This window comes from Physella acuta, unplaced genomic scaffold (genome assembly GCF_028476545.2).
Source record: "Physella acuta isolate Inbredline_101_S28 unplaced genomic scaffold, ASM2847654v3 ptg000236l, whole genome shotgun sequence".
NCBI classification, from domain to species: Eukaryota; Metazoa; Mollusca; class Gastropoda; family Physidae; genus Physella; species Physella acuta.
The window spans coordinates 90260-110669 of record NW_026731755.1 but is presented as its reverse complement, the minus strand read 5'-3'; the positions used below and the strand labels follow the sequence as shown (position 1 = coordinate 110669).

General features: G+C 28.8%; 1 protein-coding gene across 1 annotated transcript in view; it reads left to right on the top strand.

The window, feature by feature from the left end:
- The window catches only part of LOC131938174 (uncharacterized), a 41062-nt gene extending 24462 nt beyond the window's left edge, over positions 1 to 16600 (top strand). The window contains exons 28-53 of the mRNA XM_059296087.1: positions 145 to 364; positions 766 to 938; positions 1622 to 1783; positions 2467 to 2589; positions 3047 to 3172; positions 4164 to 4286; positions 4865 to 4987; positions 5643 to 5888; positions 6331 to 6465; positions 6882 to 7007; positions 7431 to 7553; positions 8157 to 8288; positions 9369 to 9479; positions 10181 to 10324; positions 10700 to 10825; positions 11270 to 11392; positions 12304 to 12429; positions 12838 to 12960; positions 13360 to 13485; positions 13829 to 13941; positions 14628 to 14689; positions 14837 to 14929; positions 15162 to 15325; positions 15706 to 15796; positions 15967 to 15980; positions 16430 to 16600. Coding sequence (XP_059152070.1) covers positions 145 to 364; positions 766 to 938; positions 1622 to 1783; positions 2467 to 2589; positions 3047 to 3172; positions 4164 to 4286; positions 4865 to 4987; positions 5643 to 5888; positions 6331 to 6465; positions 6882 to 7007; positions 7431 to 7553; positions 8157 to 8288; positions 9369 to 9479; positions 10181 to 10324; positions 10700 to 10825; positions 11270 to 11392; positions 12304 to 12429; positions 12838 to 12960; positions 13360 to 13485; positions 13829 to 13941; positions 14628 to 14689; positions 14837 to 14929; positions 15162 to 15325; positions 15706 to 15796; positions 15967 to 15980; positions 16430 to 16557 — 3356 coding nt within the window. The 3' untranslated portion in view covers positions 16558 to 16600. The remainder of the gene's footprint in view (positions 1 to 144; positions 365 to 765; positions 939 to 1621; positions 1784 to 2466; positions 2590 to 3046; positions 3173 to 4163; positions 4287 to 4864; positions 4988 to 5642; positions 5889 to 6330; positions 6466 to 6881; positions 7008 to 7430; positions 7554 to 8156; positions 8289 to 9368; positions 9480 to 10180; positions 10325 to 10699; positions 10826 to 11269; positions 11393 to 12303; positions 12430 to 12837; positions 12961 to 13359; positions 13486 to 13828; positions 13942 to 14627; positions 14690 to 14836; positions 14930 to 15161; positions 15326 to 15705; positions 15797 to 15966; positions 15981 to 16429) is intronic.
- The last annotated feature ends 3810 nt before the right edge of the window (positions 16601 to 20410 follow it).

Here is a 20410-nt window from a genome sequence, read left to right as displayed (position 1 = left end):
AGCCTATGATTACAATATTACTAATAACCAAATTGACCTGTTTTCAGAATTGTATGTTGTTTGATATTAGTAGTATCATTACTACAGTTATTTACATAAGTTAAATAATATTCACGGTGAGTACAAATTTCCCGTGTTTACCAGCAAACAACATACCCACATTGCAAGTCAGAAACAGCAGTTTAAGCAGTAGTGGTCGCTGGCTGGTTCAACATGGAGTTCAGTCCACAATACAACTTGTTGCTGAAGATGGTGATGGCGATAACATAACATATGAAATTGTTGGCAATGTGAGCGATGTGATAGTTGGCGATGATGGAGTGCTCACATACAAACCAGATTCTAAGAACCCCATACTTCTTCAGTAAGTAAAACGTTAAAACTTTATATTTTATAAAATGTAAATAAGAAGAATGCATTATTTGAGTTGTAGAGAGGTTGATTGCTTTTATGATGAGTTTTGTGATTGAGTATTAGGGTTGAGTCTGTAGTTCTTTCCCTGAATAAATGTAACTCCAATTGAAATCCGATTTCAGTTAGACTAAAGGCAGCAAATGCTGATTTTTAATCTCTCTCTAAGTTTAGTAAAACATATACATATTACTTCATGTAAAGTAAAACTGAGACATATTACTTCAACTGCCCACTTTTTAAAAGTGTACTCTCTGACATAAAAAAACAATGGCAAATCAATTATACTCCTAGAAAATTGAATTAATTCCATGATTAATATTTATTTTATTTAATAACTAAAACTTTTTCTAGGGTCAGGGCCAAAGACTCAGCAGACGCATACTCCCCTGTGGTTTTTATACCTGTGACAGTGTGTCCAACATGCAGTGGACATGGCATCTGTAATGTGGATATCACAAGGGAGGAAGAGTTTTTTAATGGCCGCTTCCAGATATTAACCTGTGATTGTTTCCCTGCCTATACAGGTTTGAAATTAATTCAATTCTACTATGTTTTCTTTACCAGACAGGTTTGAAATTAATTTAATTATTTTTTTGTTTTCTTTATCAGATAATTGAAATATAATTATAGATTTATTATAAATATATAATTTAACTTAAAGAAATAAAAGACAATTAGAAACATAGATCAACAAATCAGTTTAGATAGAAAGGAAAAGAAGACATTTTGGATACAAAAATGTTTTAAATACTTTTATATAGAATGAATTAAACATCAAATTTGTTTTGTCATTTTATTAAGCTTATTTCAAAAACCAAAATCAGTTTCCATTGGCAATACACTAAAACTATCTAGATCTACGTAAATTATAATTTTGAAAAAAAAAAACAGCTCAGAAATTTAAAAAATAGTGTTTATTAAATTTCTGTTTATTCTTTTACTTTCTTTCATAGCTGTCTTTGGAAACATAGGTGCCTTTTTATAAATGATTGTTCTGATTAATAATTGAAAATGTTAAGAATATTAATGTTTAAATAAAAACAATATCTATTAGTTATTACTTTTTTAGCCCTTAAGTATATAGATTAATTTAAATAGAAATATAATTTTAGAATAAAAAAAGCAGATTTTGTTTGATAGGCCTAATATTTAAAAAAACTTGCAGCCAAAAATTTAAAGGATTTAATTTTGTATTTAAATTTGCTAGGTGACGACTGTGAATCAGAACTTGATGCCTGTGCAAATGAACCATGTTCAAAAGGACAGGACTGCACTGACTTAACTGCAGCTGAACAAGGGAATGATACCATTGGTTACACATGTGGTGTTTGTCCAATAGGATTTAAGAAATTAAATGGCAGATGTGTTGGTTAGTATTTTATATTTCTGATGCTAGAGCTTACAACTGCTAACCCTAAAGTCTCAAGTTCAAGTCTGTTGGACATCCCTGAGTCCACCCAGCTCTGATTGGTACCTGAATCACGTTTTGGAAACCATATTAGTTGGGTATAGTGCTAATTGCACTTTATATACCAAGGTCTTTGAGACAGTTGAACTCTACTTCATCTGACCCTTGTGTCTAAAGAAGCACAAATGTAATAGATGATGATATTAATTCATTGTATTATTACTCACTTGTAGCAGTACAAAAGCCATGTACTTTATTTAAAGTAGTTAATATTTTATATATTTGATATTGGAATTAACTTACAGTAATACTTTTGCTACCGTTATTGAATAAATTGAATAAAATGTATACATTGAATATATTGAATATATTGCAACCATTAAATATATTGAAAACATTAAATACATTGAATAAATTGAATATAATGAATACATTGAATACATTGAATACATTGAATACATTGAAGACATTGAAGACATCGAATACAATGAATGTATTGAATATGTTGAATACGTTGAATACATTGAATACTTAGAATACATTGAATACAATGAATACAGTGAATACATTGACTAAATTTACTACATTGAATACATTGAATACATTAAATAACAACATATTTTTATGTATTTGCCACAAAAAAGATATTGATGAATGCAGCAACAAGACCATTTGTGAGCAAGTGTGTACCAATACAGAGGGATCTTTCCTTTGTAGTTGTCAAGCTGGTTACAGACAAGTTTTAGAAAATGGAGGAAGCTGTTCAGGTAATTATTTTACATTTTACTTTTTTAAACAAAGAATGAAAATGTCATGGAATTGGTTTTATCATCATGTTAGTTAAATTTAAATTTTTGAAAATTTTTGAAAACTATGTGAAATTATAGCATGTTTTTGTTGGAAGCAACCTCACTAACATTAGCCCAAACTAAAGTACATACTTTAACCCTTATCTTACTGTCTGTTTGTCCTGAAACTTGCACCACTATTAAAAACAACATGAAAGAATACAATTACTATATTTATAATCATTCATTATAAAACCATATAAAGTTAATTTCAATTTTAATGCCCATAAATTCAATATTAATCAATTGCAATTAGCTCATATATTTTCAAATAGTAGCTGATTTAAATAATTAACTGATATAGCAGACACACAAAAATAAATATTTAAATTTTCTTTTTACCTTAACAATTATTGAAAATATATTAATTTGACAGATATCAATGAATGTGCTGAAAGAACATCCAAATGCCAACAGAATTGCACCAACACCAAGGGCAGCTACTCTTGTTCCTGCCAGCCAGGTTATACTTTGGATACAAATGGCTTCACATGTACAATGGGTAATGAGTTTTAATATTTGATTTAAATAGAAAATAAAATGTTATTGAAATTAAAAATTTTAAAAGATGGTTATGTAAGCCATTTTAGAAATGATCTTGGAAACAGGTTTATTTTTTTAAATACAAATAGCTTCACATGTGCATCAAGTACTGAATTTGATATTGAATTCAGTATAGAAAATTATTATTAGTAGGATTTTGAAAGTTGAACATGTAGATCAAAGAAAAAAGTTAAAAAAATAGTAATTTAAAACTATGATGAAATTTATACCTGTTCTGAGGCAAAAATTAAAGATATATTGCAGAAATTCACATCAACATAGGTTATAGAGACCAAAATAGCAACTATTTATTCTGGTCTGTGTGGGCTTATATTCATAATATCTACCAGTTTTCACACCTCTGGTTAGCATAAACCTATGTCTTAATTTGAATTGTCATGCATTATAGAAATTAAAAATCATATTAAAATTTGTATTACCTTTAGGGCTTACTTTAAAAAAAAAGTGTACATTCTTTTTATAGTGCAAAGATCTTAATGCTTGCAAATGGTATTAAAATCTTGAAATTCTAGAAGATAAAAGTTCAGAAGACAAATTTGTAGTGATATCATACAAATTCTTATGTTTTAAACCTAATGCAAATTTTGCAAGTATTGATTTCTTTTATAAGTTGAAAGCATTCATTTTAATATGTTCTTTTGTATGCATGCAAATGTAATTGAACTTTTAAACATGGGCTAGGTATTTTTAAGTATTTAAATAATCACCGATTAATATAATTTTTACCTTAAAAGCATTCTTTAATAAGGGACTTTGCAACTAACATGTTCTCTTTTCCACCTATCGTAACACACTTTCGTTATTGCTATTTGTACTTGTTGATTCCAGGTATGAATTTTTAAAATAGTTGAATTTTTAAATGTTTTTTCTTATTGCAACTGAAATAATATTCATTCTTCTCCCTATCACTTAAAACAATCTGATTACAGACTCTAAAAACCAAGAGCTCTGCTATCAATGTCAACAAGTTTGTCAAGTCAACAATGAACAAGTTACCTGCAGTTGTAGATTGGGTTATGAAGTGGATCCAGATGACAACTCAAGCTGCATAGGTAAAAATCTCTTAATACAATATTCTAATTATAAAACAGAGGTGTCTTGAGGGAGAGGGGGGGGGGGGGGATTTATGGGGTGTGACACCAAGGCAAAAATTGCAAGTTACTTAGGGGTGATACCAAATTTAATAATTTTATTATGAAAATGATGCATTTTTCCCCACATTAATTAATAGGTATATTAATTTAATGTTCTAACAAATAAATGCTATTAGGCAAAATGAGAGTAGTGTGACACCAAGTACAGCTATATATATATCTTGAGGCCTTTGTAGCCTTCGTAGCCTTAAATATATATATATATATATATATATATATATATACATATATATATATATATATATATATATATATATATATATATATATATATATATATATATATATATATATATATATATATATATATATATATATATATATATACATATATTATAATTTTTTTTAATTTGGGGGTGACACCACAAGGTGCCTCTATGGGTGACACCCCACCTAGCATCACAAATGATTATGAATACTGGCAAGGAAATAAAATATCTTGTCAATTTATTATTTTTAAAAAATTACTTTTTTCAGATACAAATGAGTGTTTAAGTGTAGCCCAACCATGCAGCCAAAACTGTACAAATCTTGAAGGCTCTTTCCAATGTTCTTGCAATGCTGGATACAAGCTTGCAACTGATGGGGTGACATGCACAGGTAGAGTAAATACAAAGTTACAAATATATACACAATATTGGCCTAACATTTTATGATTTCAATTTCAAAGATTATTCTGATTTTAAAATAAAATGATTCAGTTCTAAAATAGAATAAATTAGAAAAAACCTTGTACAATAAAAATGTCAACATCTTAATAAAAATTTAGTGTTCTCTAAACTAAATATAACTATACTTGCAAAGAACAAAAATGTGATACTTTATATTTTGAATATATTGTTGCTTAATGCCATGGCCTGCAAAATAAATAAATAATGTTGATACTGTTTATTTTAAAAATAATTTGAATTTAAAAAAGGATATTTACCACTATTTTTACAAGAGAAAGCAAAGAAAAATGGTTTCATTGCTTGTATTTTTAAATTATATTTTAATTTTAAATAAATGTTTTGAAAAAAATAATAGGCTCTGTATCACAGCTTGAAAAAAGATAATATATTCTTTGGTCAGTATTTAAAATTAAATTATAATTTTTAAAAAAAAAAAAACTACATATTTTTATTAAATAATTTTTAAAATATTTTTTTACATTTTTAAAACAATTAAAAATGACATTTCTGAGTTTTTTAAATTGAAATTTAATTTTAAGCCAGTATTTTTCAAAAATAAAAATTGTTTTTGGTCTATATCCCAGCCTGCAAACAACCCTACTATGGTGAGAACTGCTCAAGCATCTGCCAGTGCAGTGGCCATGGAAACTGTAGCTCAGTCACTGGCTGTGTCTGTGACAAAAACTGGACCGGCAAAAACTGTGAACTGGATGTGGATGAGTGCAAACAACCCAACGCCTGCCCTGAAGGGTTTGTCTGCAAAAACACATTTGGCTCTTACAGTTGTGATTGTCCTAGTGGATTTGTTAAAGAAAATGGTTCCTGTGTAGGTAAGAATACTGCGACTTGCATTTTATTAATACATGTTAAAAATTGATTTTAATGCATTCTATGTGATAATGACCTTAGTTGAAAAGTGGGTTGGAGGGTGAGTGAGCAAACAATTATACCATTCTAGACTAGATATTCAATGTGATGTAGTTTTTTAAATTGTTCTAAAATGACTGACAAGGTCCACTGACAATGAAGTTTGTTTAAATGCCATGTATAAATAAAAAAGTTATTATTAGTTTGTTCTAGAGTAATCATTGATCAGACTGAGTCTATTTGTTATGGCTTTCTAAATTGGACTTATTTATACTAAATAAATTGGACTTATAATTTTTGTGTATTTATTATTAATCAAAATAATACTAATCTGAATGATTAGTTTTTAAAAATCTCATATTTTGTAATAAGTCACTGATTAAATTATTCCATATTTGATTGTAGACTTTGATGAGTGTAAAGACATTTACACCAACACAATTTGTGACAAAACTTTGGAAGTTTGTGTCAACACAGTAGGCAACTACAGCTGTTCATGTAAGCCAGGATATGCCAGGAATGCTCAGAATGTCTGTGAAGGTTTGTTGTTTTATTTCTATTAAAAAATACTATAGATGTTTTTTTTAAAATATTAAATAATTTTAGTATTTAATGTAAAAGTATAATTAAATTTAAATAGTTCTGACTCAAGTTAGGGAAAATAGAATAGACTTGTCAAAGCTACAGACTTAAATAAACTGCGTTACAAATACTTTATAACTTAAATGTATGTTTAGGATTGAAGTTCTATGTTACATTTAACTAAAGTAAAAATATGTTATGTAGTTTTTTTATCTTTATTTTTTTTTCTCCATTAGAAATTTTTTCTTCAACAGAAGATCAAATTGGCTAAAATATTAGATTTTAAATCTATTTTAACCAACTAAAACAAATGACATTTGGTTTATCATTTTACTCAGCGCCAAAACACAAAATGTTTTTATTTTTACCTGTAGACATAGACGAGTGCAAGAAGAAAACAGATAAGTGCCAACATATCTGTGAGAACATACCTGGTTCATACAACTGCATGTGCTGGCAGGGTTACTATCTCTCTGAGGACTGGACCACATGTATCAAAGGTTGCCCAATCTTTGAAATTTATTGTTCCGAATATGAGAGATTAAATTCTACTACTTAACCGAATGTATAGGGGTTATTAACTAGAATACCAAATAGGATTTTAAACTTAATTTTTGAAAGGCTTTAATAATTAGAAACTAAATTTGTTTATCTTAAATTTGAAACTATATTTAAGCAAGAAAGCCCTTATTACATGATAATCTGACTATTTTTACAATTGTATTGATAGCATTATATTATAAAACAGTATTATTATGAGTAGTCCTACTTAAAATTTAGAGATTCAAGACAAGATTGAAAAACAAACTGCATCTACAAGTGCAGTTTATATGCTGGAATGTGTTGGAATAAATTGATTATATTTATATTGTCAATCAAGAAGATTGCCAATATAAACACAATTGTTTTTGAATAATTTACAGTAAGAGATCCATGTCAAGGCATGGCTATAAACTGCAGCTATGGGTGCAGTGTTAGTGCTAGTAAAGTAGCCACATGCTTGTGTCCTAGAGGGTTTATACTAAAGGAAGGTAACCTGTGTGAAGGTAAACATTCTACTTGCAATTTTCTGTCTTACTTTAATGAGTGTACATTATCATAAAAAATAGCTTTACTTTATGCTTTTTTTTGGTAGAATTGGTTATCAGGAATAATTAGATTCAAAACTTTTTAGATATGATCATTTATGTTTTTGCAACATACTTTAATTTTTGAAATTTTTAACAGTTAAAGTTTTTTTATTGTAACTAGTGAAGCATATTTCTGTAGTCTTAAAACATTAGCATTATTCAATGAGTTTAATTTGAATTATTTATTATTTACTTTCTTAGAATTGTTGGAATTTTCACATGATCTTCTTTCTTAAACATTGAGAAAATATATTCAGTTAAACTTAATAAAAAAAACGTTTGAAAATGTTTCATTGATTAAATAGCAGTTTAGACTATATTATACAAATAGGCCTATAAATTACAAAAATAAAACCCAATTTTTAATTTTTAAATATGTTCTGTTAAAAATAAAGTATCCAACATTAAAGAATAAGCATGAGCTTACAATGTAAGTAATATTTTAAAATAATACTTTTAAGATGTTATAGTATTTATTAATAACTAATTCAGATATTTTCTATAATCTTGCAAACACAGACATCAATGAATGCCTGAATGACACAGACAATGAGTGCACACTGCATTCATCTTGTGTCAACACTGACGGCAGCTACACCTGTTCTTGTTCAGCTGGCACCATGCTGGACAATGATGGACGCACCTGTATTGGTCAGTACATTTTCATGTACAAGTTTATTGTTGTTGTCAACTACATATATGATAGAATAATTGACATAGGAGCACATTAGAACTTAGATTAGCCTGGAATGGGTGACTGGTTTTCAGGGCGGCGTGGTCACACTTGCTCACACACAGACCTCTGTATTGTCTAAGCTTTAGCCCCAAGTGGCCGGCTGTAAAATATATTTGACAAACTTCCTAACATCTTTGTGATATACACATTCATTAAGACTTCAGACACATACAATTTTACAATTGTTACAAAGATAATACATTTACATTAGCTTTACACAAGGCCTACCATAAACATTACTAAAAAATATCCTTCTCATTTATACATTGTTTTATACTAATCCATACTTATTAATTAATATTATAACAGTACAGCTAATAAAAGTAAGTGTTAATTACCTTCCAATGAAGCCACACAATCCTCTAAACACGTTGCCAAACCTACGTTTAATTTCTCAGTGGAGAACAAGTGCCATAGAACCAAAATGAGTATGATTTTATGATGGCAAGTGCCTTAGCACCAAAAAAACGTGTAGCTCCGAAGAGTGGAGAAGGTAGAGTGACCGGGCTGTGGCGTCCCTACCCTACAGGTCACATGACTCAGGCTCCGCCCTCGTGACCGCAGTCTGGGGTTGAGGCCCGGTCAGCCTTACAATACCGCTGGACTAAGGTCCAGGTGTGTACCGTTACCTGTGGGGTAGAAGGGGGGAGAGGTGGAGACATCATGATATATATTTATAATCTATCATAACAATGACTCCAGAAAAGTTTTAGTGGATAGCCATTACAATATTTGACATCAATTTGGTTGCAGTAATTAAATTGAGAGCACTTATATTAGTATAAAAACATTTGTATTCAGTATAAAATAAAATTGATTTAATATTAAACTACTCTTTAAATAATGAAAAACAAATCATGAAATCTTTATGTGGTCTTTGGAATAGCCTTCAACTAAATTCTCTTTCTGTAATCAGTTTATGTGTGATGGCTTTATAGTATCATCATTAAATTCTTAATTGCAGTTTAGTATAATCAGAAATTACTACTTTTCAGCTTGCAGTGGGGGGACATGGGGATTTAACTGTAACCAAACATGCAGCTGTAGTTCAGGGTCAGATCACTGTGATGCAGCTACTGGTTGTGTTTGCAAGTCTGGTTATACAGGTGGGTATTTGATACAGAGGTGGGTATTGGATTTAGAAGTGGGTTATGGATATAGAGGTGGGTTATTTATAGAGGTGATTCTGGATATAGAGGTGTGTTCTGTACACAGAGTTGGGATTTGTATATAGAGGTGGGTTATGTATAGGAGTGGGTTATGTATAGAGTTGGTTCTGGACGTAGATGTGGATGACATAGAGGTGGGTTTGAAAATAGAGGTGGGTTATGTATAGAGATGAGTATGGCCATAGTGGTGCCGCTGGATACAAGAGGTGGGATTTGTTTAAAAATTTGGGTTTTGTATGTAGAGGTAAGCTGTGTATTGAGGCGGTAACAGAATAAATAATTAGGTATTGTATTTAGAGGTGGAATCTCGATAGAGATTTAAAGGGTGGGTCTTACTTACAGATGAGGGCATCTTTTATAGAAGTTTGTTCAGTGTAGAAGTAGACAGCTGCAGTTTTAGGAGTGGGTTTATTTTATTGAGGTCAGTCTTACTGATTTTTGAGTTAAATTCAAATTACTACAATTGATATTAGTATATGCAATATATTCTCTCAACTTTTCTAAACACCTGCATTGTACTCCTTCTTTTTTCTGCCAAGTACAAAACTACTAAAAGCAGTATCAACAATTTGATTTTGAGGAATAGATTGAAGACATGTATCCATTTTGATAATTAAAATTGTATTTGCTTTAACCAGGAGCGCTGTGTAATGTTGACATTAATGAATGTGTCACTGGGGATTTGGTGTGTAATTCAAGCACCGAAGTTTGTGTCAATTTACCTGGAAATGCTACCTGTGAGTGTCAATCAGGCTATTCAAGAACCGGAGACATTTGTGCAGGTGTGTTTTTCCACTATAATCCATTCCACTATAATTTCCATAGTAAATCCACTATAATAAAAAATATGTAATCTTTATTATTCTAACATTTTTATTTAATATTTTTAGATTTGAGATCATAGTTTGAGCATGATATTTTTTTAAGTACAGGAATCCACTATAATAAAACATAGGTCATTTTTATTTTACTAACATTTTTATTTAATATTTTAAAATATATTTTAGCTTTGAGAACAAATTTATAGTTTGGTGGGTTATTTTTTAAAGTGCAGGAACTTACATGTTTCTCTCTTATTATATTTATCTATTATCATTATCTATAGATTATCTATATATAGTTATTCAATATTATTGATGAGCTGTATGTTGTTTCAGACATAGATGAATGTCTGAGTCCTTCAACTAACAACTGCAGTCAACAATGCAACAACACTGCTGGTGGATTCAACTGCTCATGTTTCCCTGGCTTCACTTACAACTCAAACAACAACACGTGCTCAGGTTAAAAACAAGCATTTTTTTTTTACAGCTCAGCTAACATTTGATGCTCCTTGAAATAAAATTGTAGCTCTGCTACAAATATTCATTTTTTTCTCTTTTGAAATCTAAAACATTATCTCACTTAAAGTACAAAAATATTCCTTACAATTACATTGCAAATTTTAAAAAAAAAACTTTCTTTTTAAATATTTTCTTTAGTTTTAAATGAAAGTGTTTCAGTTTATTATAAAATGTCTTTAATTTTCAACTCTTGATACAACAGTTAACTAAGAGGCTATTTTGCTAGCAGTATAAATTTCTAAAGAAAAATAATACATGTTTTCTTTTAAATATGTTGTATTTTAGATAAAATGAAAGCAGTTGCTGTTTCATTCAGCACTTAATTAATAAAACACCTGTATAAAATTTAAAAATAACACCTATTTTGTAATGCACTATTTGCAGATATAGATGAATGCTTGACAGGAACATCAAAATGTGACCAGAACTGCACCAATACTGAAGGGAGCTACACATGTTCTTGTACACCTGGTTGGTCGCTAGACGCAAATGGTCTCACATGCAAAGGTAAGTGCTTTTGAGCAAGTTTAATGCTGTCTAGAAATGTAAAATAACCTGCTCAAATAAATGTTAATGATACATAACAATAGCCTGTTTCATAATATCTTTTTCCTGTTATTAACATTCATAGGTGCAAGGTTTGGGGTATTGATTTAAGTTTTATTATAATGTTTTTTTGTTATGATAATGTTAGGGAAATTTTTTTTTAGCTAGTATTTTTAAGAAATATAGTTGGGCATGTATCCTAATGCTGATATAGCAATTTCATAGCATATCAAAATTTTATTTGACTAATTTTTAACTAAGCTTTTGTAAAATAAAATATGAGATAAAAATATTTCGCAATTAAGTAAAGTAGTATATTAAAATACAAATAGGGATTCCAAAATTGGAGTCAACAATCCAGATGATACATTACAAGTTAACAAATAGTACTAAATTATAATGTTGGAGGACATTTGACTTACTTGACTTAGTCCTCTTTGCTCCTTATGGAACATAGGGCCTCAACCATTTCCTTCCATTTCTTCCGATCCCCGGCTATTAATTTTGTCATCTCTCAAGACATCCCTGTTGGCTTCAGTTTTTCAAGAAGACTCCGCCTCCAGGTCTGTCTTGGGCGCCCTCTCTTCTACTTTCCCTGGAGGTTCCTGGAGGACATTTACTCTAACAATAAAGTTAAGAAGATGATGAAAAAAATTGTTTTGGCTGGTCGCATTGTTAGGGCAAGGTACAAGGAAGCCAATAATTGCTTTGAAATGCCTTCCCAGTATAATGTTTAAATATAAAATTTGAGGATCCATAAGACAGATTTGAAGTCTCCTGTTCACTTGAACTTGGCAATTAAAGACATGATTTTGTGTTAAAATCAATTTATCTAAAGCTACATCAAATCTGATTTATATTTTCTACTGCAGATGTTGATGAGTGTGTCCTGTCTACATCAAACTGTCAACAGAAATGTACAAACAATGTTGGCAGCTATACATGTTCCTGTTATGATGGCTATGCTGTTAGCAGCCAGAATGCTTCAGAATGTCAAGGTAGGTTCCTATTTATACAATTCTTTACAACTTTAAATTTTAGAGTCATGCTTTAAGATATCTTTTTATTGTATGAAGACATAGTTTCTCTAATATTTAGATATTTAGAAATGATTGTTTGAGCAGTTTATTTTATGAGTATTCCTATTATTGCTGATTCTGTAAAACAATATTTTTGAATACTAGTATTTTCTCTTTTATTGGTTTAATTACTGCATACATTTTACTCATTTTACTTTTACATTAGTTACATTTTCTTAATATGACAATTATAGTAGCAGTAAAATTTATAACAAATAATAAAGATTTAATAAAACATAATTACAGAGTTAATATTGCACCTAATTAATAAAAGAGTAAAAAAAAAAAAAAAACTAGCACCTATTGCATGTAATGTGCTTTTTGCAGATGAAGATGAATGCCTGACAAAAACATCAAAATGTGACCAGAACTGTACCAACACTGAAGGGAGTTACACATGTTCTTGTACAACTGGTTGGTCACTCGATGTAGATGGGCTCACATGCAAAGGTTGGTGTTAAAGGTCACGCTGTGTGATGTCCACCCTGAGTTCACTCAGCTCTGATGGGTGTCTGAAATTTGTGCTGGAAAGTAAACGCCACTGGTCATAGTGCTGACCGCACTATACCGGCATATGATAAGGTCACTGAAACAGATGAACTCTACTTTATCCATCTCATTAGTCTTGGCCACAAATGGGAAAAATGAAGTATAATTAAGGCATTTATTTATTGTTTTAAATAGCTCTTAATTAAAATTAAAGTTAAGGAGTTTTCCGACATTTTTCCTCTGTACCATTAGACTTGATAAATATTACAAAATATGCAATTAAAATGTCAGTTTTATTGTGTCAGTAATGGTCAGTTAACCAAAAGCAAAAGCAAATGTTATTTTCACTTTTTACAACAGACACAGACGAGTGTGCCTTGTCTACATCAAACTGTCAACAGAATTGCACAAACACTGTTGGCAGCTATACATGTTCATGCAATGATGGCTATGTGGTTAGCAGTCAAAACGCTTCCGAGTGTCATGGTAGTTTCATTTATTTATATTGCTCTTATGTACACAAATATATTTTTCTTGTGCAGAATCAAAATTTTATTTTTGAGTCTGTAATTATAAATTCAGATACACATGCTGGTTTTGTTTAATTAATAAAATTGCATTACAATATGTTATTTTATGTAGTTGTTTGAGCTACTTTTAATTGAATGATTTTTTAGACATTTTTTTGTGTTTTCGGTTTAAATAAAAAAAATACAATCATTTGTATTTACATGACAAAACTGTATTATAATTATTTAATTTTGTCTGTAAGTGATTAAGCTATTTTTAAAAAATTAAATGCTTTTTGACACATTGTTTTTTTTGGTAGGAACTTCAACTCATAATGTTCAAATCACATTTCAAATGGATGTGTCTGAACTTGAACTAGAAGATGTTAACAGCACAGACTACAAAACATTAAAGCAAGAAGTGGAATCACATGTATGCTTACATTTATGTTTTAAATAACTTTCTATTACCCTTTTTTCTAACAAAGATGTTTTGAGAAATCCAGTTAAAGAAGTTTTTAAAACTGAAATCTATGAGTCTGCAGAGATATAATAATTTGTTTCATCTAAGTTTTAAAAAAAACAAAAGCAGTGTTTTAATTTTTGCAAATTTAAATGAAGAAGTGGCATTAAAAAAAAAGTACGCCACTAATTTCCCAAATAAATTTATTGAGAAAGCTTCATATAGAGTTATAACTATTTATCAATCTTAGAATTCACAATATATGAAGTTATAGTGCCAAGAAAATGAATTAAGGGCGCTTCTTGCCTCTTTGTTTTAATGAAACACGATATATAAAAATATAGAATTTATTTTGGCTATTTCCCTTTTAACCTCTATTTATATATTTACAAATGCAAACTAGGCAATATCAAGAAGAGAACATTGAAAGTATAAAAACTACTAATTGGAAAAACAATTGTTAACATTTAATAGGCCTAAAATTTTCATAATTTTTTAAAATTTGTTTTACTAATATTATATAAAGCAGGAAAAAAAAAGAATTCTGAACTGTCTAAAAATATGTTAATGTTGTATTAGTCTGTTTTTTCTAATTTATTTTCCCAAGTATTTGCTCATATTGTGAATTTGCAAACACATTTGCATTTATTCATTAGATGTTCAAGAGACTTCATGCAACTGGCTTGGCTATACTTGATGTTAAAGTAAAGAAAATGAGGTAAGAGTTTAGCAAAGAAATAGTAGCGTAGTAAAGTGCCTTTTCAAACTTCACAGTCCAGTAGAGTTCACCTGGTTCTATGACCTTGGCATGTAAAAGGGATAGGGTGGTCAATATATGCTTAACATCCTTTACTTTCCCTATCAGTGGACTCAGGGACACTCTACTTAGCAAAGAAATACTGTGCTGTACTGGCGCTCTACTGCTAGACCACGCCATCCCACTTAGAAAAGAAATACTGTATTTATACCTGTTGATTGCTTAAGCACACATATAAAATGCGTTAATTAATATTTCTATTCAATTTTATCTTGTGCATTTGACTTTTCTCCTCCTTAAATAGCTTTTAATTTTCTATGGGTCCTTTTAAAATGTCTCGCTTTAAACCTTTAAAACCTTTTCTATTTAACTTCATATCTCAAATAGTATTCATTCTATTAGAATTCATCTGTAACATTTTCTCTTCTTGAAGAAAGGGAAGTCTCATCACAGACCTCGCTGCATTAATTGACAAAGTCCTTGAAACCAACCCAGAAAAAGCACTGAAAATTTCTCTACAGTTAGCTATTGGTGAAGTCAGTAACTTGAACAATAAGTCTTCTGTTATCATAGATATCACTGTGGAATCTAATCCAGGTAAGACCAGAGATACAATTTAATTAATTACTTGTAGATATTCATCCCATAACTTGAATTTACAAAGTATCAAAGGATGGAAACTTTGTTATTCAATGCTCATATTGTAGTGGAGCCTGGCCTATTGGTGAAAATTGTGGTGTCGAATAGTGATAATAAACTTCATGTCTTGCCATTGTCAAGACATAGAATGTGCAATACATTTAAGAACTGACATTTACTATGTGATGTAAAGTATCATAACAATCAAATAAATTATTACAAGGATCATGCACATATATAACACAAAAAGGAGAAGTATGTTATGCATTTCAATATGCTTTAAAACTAGAAAGGCTTGAACAATTAAAAATTTGTCAACACAAAACCTTTTTTTTTAGTCTATGCATCCACTTGTGAACTACGAAATCGAACAAATCCATGCAAGGGGAATGAACGCTGCTCAATTGAAAATGGTTCCACTGTTTGCCGGTAAGTTACTAGGGTTACCAGCTTATATTTTTATGAAAATATTTTACCACATATAGAGAAATAAATAGTTTTAAGTTTTTAATAACTCAGACACAATTATTTGTCGATTAGTCATTTGTTTTCTTAAATTTCTTGTTTTTAACTGTTTTCTTTTTCTCATATATTTTCAGAGTTGAAGAATCAAGTATGTTTATTTTTCAATTTTATATTGTTTGAGAAGTTATATACTTTAAACTATTTCTATCACAGTTATTTTTAGCTTGCTATTGATAATAATTTTGTTGGTTAGCAAACTTATTCTTAATGACTTAATAGATCTTAATTTAATTTAGTGTTTAATTAGTAAAATCAGATTATAGATCTATTAAATCACTCATATGGTTAACAGTCAGCTATTTTATATTGTCTAATATTAGGATATTAGATGATTCATCTGGTTTACATAAATTATACATAGCTACTAGTGAATTTTGAATTTACATCATTCATTTTTAAACTAGCAAACTGTAAATACAATAAACTTCTGATCACCTATATAAAAATAAAACAAAATGGCTTCCATAAGTATGATAATGTTTTATGTATGTGTATCTTATTATAATAAGTATGTATGCTCTTTTAAAATCAATACAGGTTACCTACAGACCCTTCTAGGACTTTCCATTGGATTACCAGCTGCAACGATTATCTTAATTGTATCAGGGCTGGTAATTTACTATTGCTGCAAAAAAATGTCTAGAAAAAATAAAATATTTATTTAACTATATTATTTTTATTACAACTTTTCAGAATATACCAGTTGATTTTATGTAATTACCATTTAAATAAAGTTTTTGAAAAAAATTAATATATTTTTAATTTACTAAAATAACTTAATTACATTTTTTATCTTTTGCAATTTCAGTACAATATAAATATATTTTTTGATCTTTAAACTTCCAAAAAAAATATCATTAGATTACTATCTTCAAACATGCTTGTTTTAATTGAATTAACTACTTGCTTTGTTATTAAACTTAAAAATGCAGAAACATGGATTGTAAAGAGTAATAATCTTTTACAATTTTTTCAACATAGATTTTTAAAAATATTTTCATTCTGTAAAATATTTAATCATATAAATAGGCTCAACTATATTTTTCAAATAAAATAACTGTTAGCTATATAATACACATTGAAAATAAATAATAAAATAGTTTTTTATTAACATAAAATAATTAGTGAAGTTACTTAATTGTACAAGTGTTTTCATTTTCCTTTTGAAAGGATTCTCTATGGAATTCCATATTTTTACTTCATAAAAAATATATATTCTACTGATCAGGCTTAAGACAAAAATACTTTTAATGTAAACACATAGTACTGCATGCTTTAGTCCAAACAATTATTTTAAATTAGATTTGGAAATGATGATTTTTCAAACTTTTGTAAATTCCAGTGATTGCTGCAAAACTGAAATTCAAAATATAATAGCAAATTTGTTTCTTTAACTTGTCATTTACATTAATGTTTAACCATGAACATGTTGTAACATGTATAAATGTTTATATCAACATAATTATTTGAATGTAAAAATTTTAACTTTATCAGGGTAAAAAAGAAAATTATTATTATGTGTTTAAAAAATATCTTTTTAGCATGTGAAAACATTTAATTCCAAAAGCCAATTTAATCAAGCAAATAAAATCTTTCATTTTTAAACAAAGTAGTAAAATAAAGGGGAAAAACTTGTAAAAAAATGTAATACAAATTCAAATCAAAAGCTTAATATTGTAAATAAAAAGAAGTACTCACATCTAAAGATACAACACATTTCCTTTAGGTATTTAGACTGTTTTATTTAAGCACAATTACAATATTTTGTAGATTTTGTACATATCAAACAGTGATTGCCTTAAATACGTTTATTAAACTTCTACAAAAACTTGTCTTTAAAACCTGTACATCAGTAGCTCTTAAAGAAATAAAAATCGTATTTTTAACAGAATTTCTTAATAATTGTTTCTTCTGTTTCTGGATTTTTATTTATCTAATTAAAGAAATTAAACTTACACATAAAACTTATTTACACGACACGCATATTATGCTCATACATTTTCAGAAACTGGCAGAAAGGTAATTTTACATGAAAAAAAATTATTTTGATAACAAGCTTGTATAGGCTATATTTATGGAAAAATGAATAAAAGGACTTTTTTTAAATACATAATAATGCGCCACTTTTTAAATAGCTCAAAGAAAAAGTTAGATGGTATGCTATACGGTACTATACCGTAACTGAACATTTATAAATGAATCTAATCGCATGGCCTAAAGAATTGCTCTTCAAATTAATGCACACAATGTGTGTTTAAGCTCGGAAAGTTAGTACTTTATAATAATATAGCTATTTTTAACCAATTTAAAACAACATGTCAAACATCTTAAAAAAAGTCTAATTTTATGCCACATTACATTACCATCGAATCTATGGCATACGTATCAAATTTTAAAGAATTAGGGCCTGCAGAAAATTCTATTAAAAGTTTCGACTCAAGGCGAAGTAAAAAGTCTATATTTACAAAGGGACATTTAATTGAAAATGTTATAAATTCTAAACACGGGGGAGCGGATGGCGTACAAAGCTTAATGAGCACATAAGTCACGACCATTTAGAAATAACGTTTACCTCAAATGCCAATGTAGGGCCTGTATTATCTATATATATATATATATATATATATATATATATATATATATATATATATATATATATATATATATATATATATATATATATATATATATAATTACTATCCGTATGTCATTACCATATATATATATATATATATATATATATATATATATATATATATATATATATATATATATATATATATATATATATATATATATATATATATATATATACATATATACATATATACATATATACATATATACATATATACATATATATATACATATATACATATATACATACATACATACATACATACATACATACATACATACATACATACATACATACATACATACATACATACATACATACATACATACATACATACATACATACATACATGCATGCATGCATGCATACATACATACATACATACATACATACATATATACATACATACATACATACATACATGCATGCATACATACATACATACATACATACATACGTACATATATTTATATATATATATATATATATATATATATATATATATATATATATATATATATATATATATATATATATATATATATATATATATATATATATATATATATATATATATATATATATATACCTTAAAACCAGAGGCGTATTCAGGTTTTCGTTGTAGGGGGAGCGATAAGAGCAAATAAAACCGGGAGTGATCTCCCCTAAACTTTCTCGAATATTCTTATATAAAACAACAGGGGATGGGAACTCGGGATATAGTTATGATTTTTAATCCATTTTAAATACATAAGCTTTTTAAAATAAAATAGAATCTCATAGAAAAAAGCAATATTATTAGTACTTTGTAAATTTAGATGCGTTTTTGAGAAATCGGAAATAGCGTAAATTAGTACTTCCCGTCAACGGAAATTTAACAGAAGGTAGAGAGTTAGATCTTTTACTTACATGTGAAATTTCATTTATCTATCTGAAATAGTACTCAAGTTATAGGCTTTTGAAAAATTCAAAGTAGAAAAAGTACCACTTCCGGTTATCGGAAATCGCTCAAAAGTTGATACGGATCTACGATTTTGATAAAATACTTATATATGACATTTCATCAACCTAGCTGTAACGGTACTCAAGTAATCGTGTTTACACACACACACACAGACACAGACACACAGACATACGGACAAGATAGCAAAATTATGTTTTTTACGTATCAGTGAGGTGCACGATTACAATACTTTCTCTATACTACGTATATACGAGAAAGTAAAAAAAGGCGCCGAATTTTTAATACGTTCTATATACGTGTATTATATATATATATATATATATATATATATATATATATATATATATATATATATATATATATAATTACTATCAGTATGTCATTACTTCGCTATGATGTAAAATACATTGAAAGTAGCACTCTGAAGAAATAAGAAAAAGCCCAAACAATGTTGGCCGACAAAACAAAAATTGTATCAATCTAAACCAGGGGTCTCCAAACTTTTCAGCCCGAGGGCCGCATTAACTATCAAATATAACTTCGGGGGTCAGAGTTTTTTCCAGGCATCTCATTGGGGTGGCATTTTTCCTCAGCCACATACAACAAACATTTTTTTCTGTGGACAAAAAGGTCTCCGAGGGCCGGATGAGAGGACCTCGCGGGCCGTAGTTTGGAGACCCCTGATATAAACAATATATATATATATATATATATATATATATATATATATATATATATATATATATATATATATGTCCCCCCGCCCCCCCCCCCCTCGCTACGCTACTGACTGAACACACATATGTGAATGAGCTGTAAACAGTTGTCCATTATAATAGGGAGCAGGATAATTTTTTAAAGGGCCAGTAAACTTTTTTACAAATGTAAATAGATATTTTATTTGTGTGTTTTAACA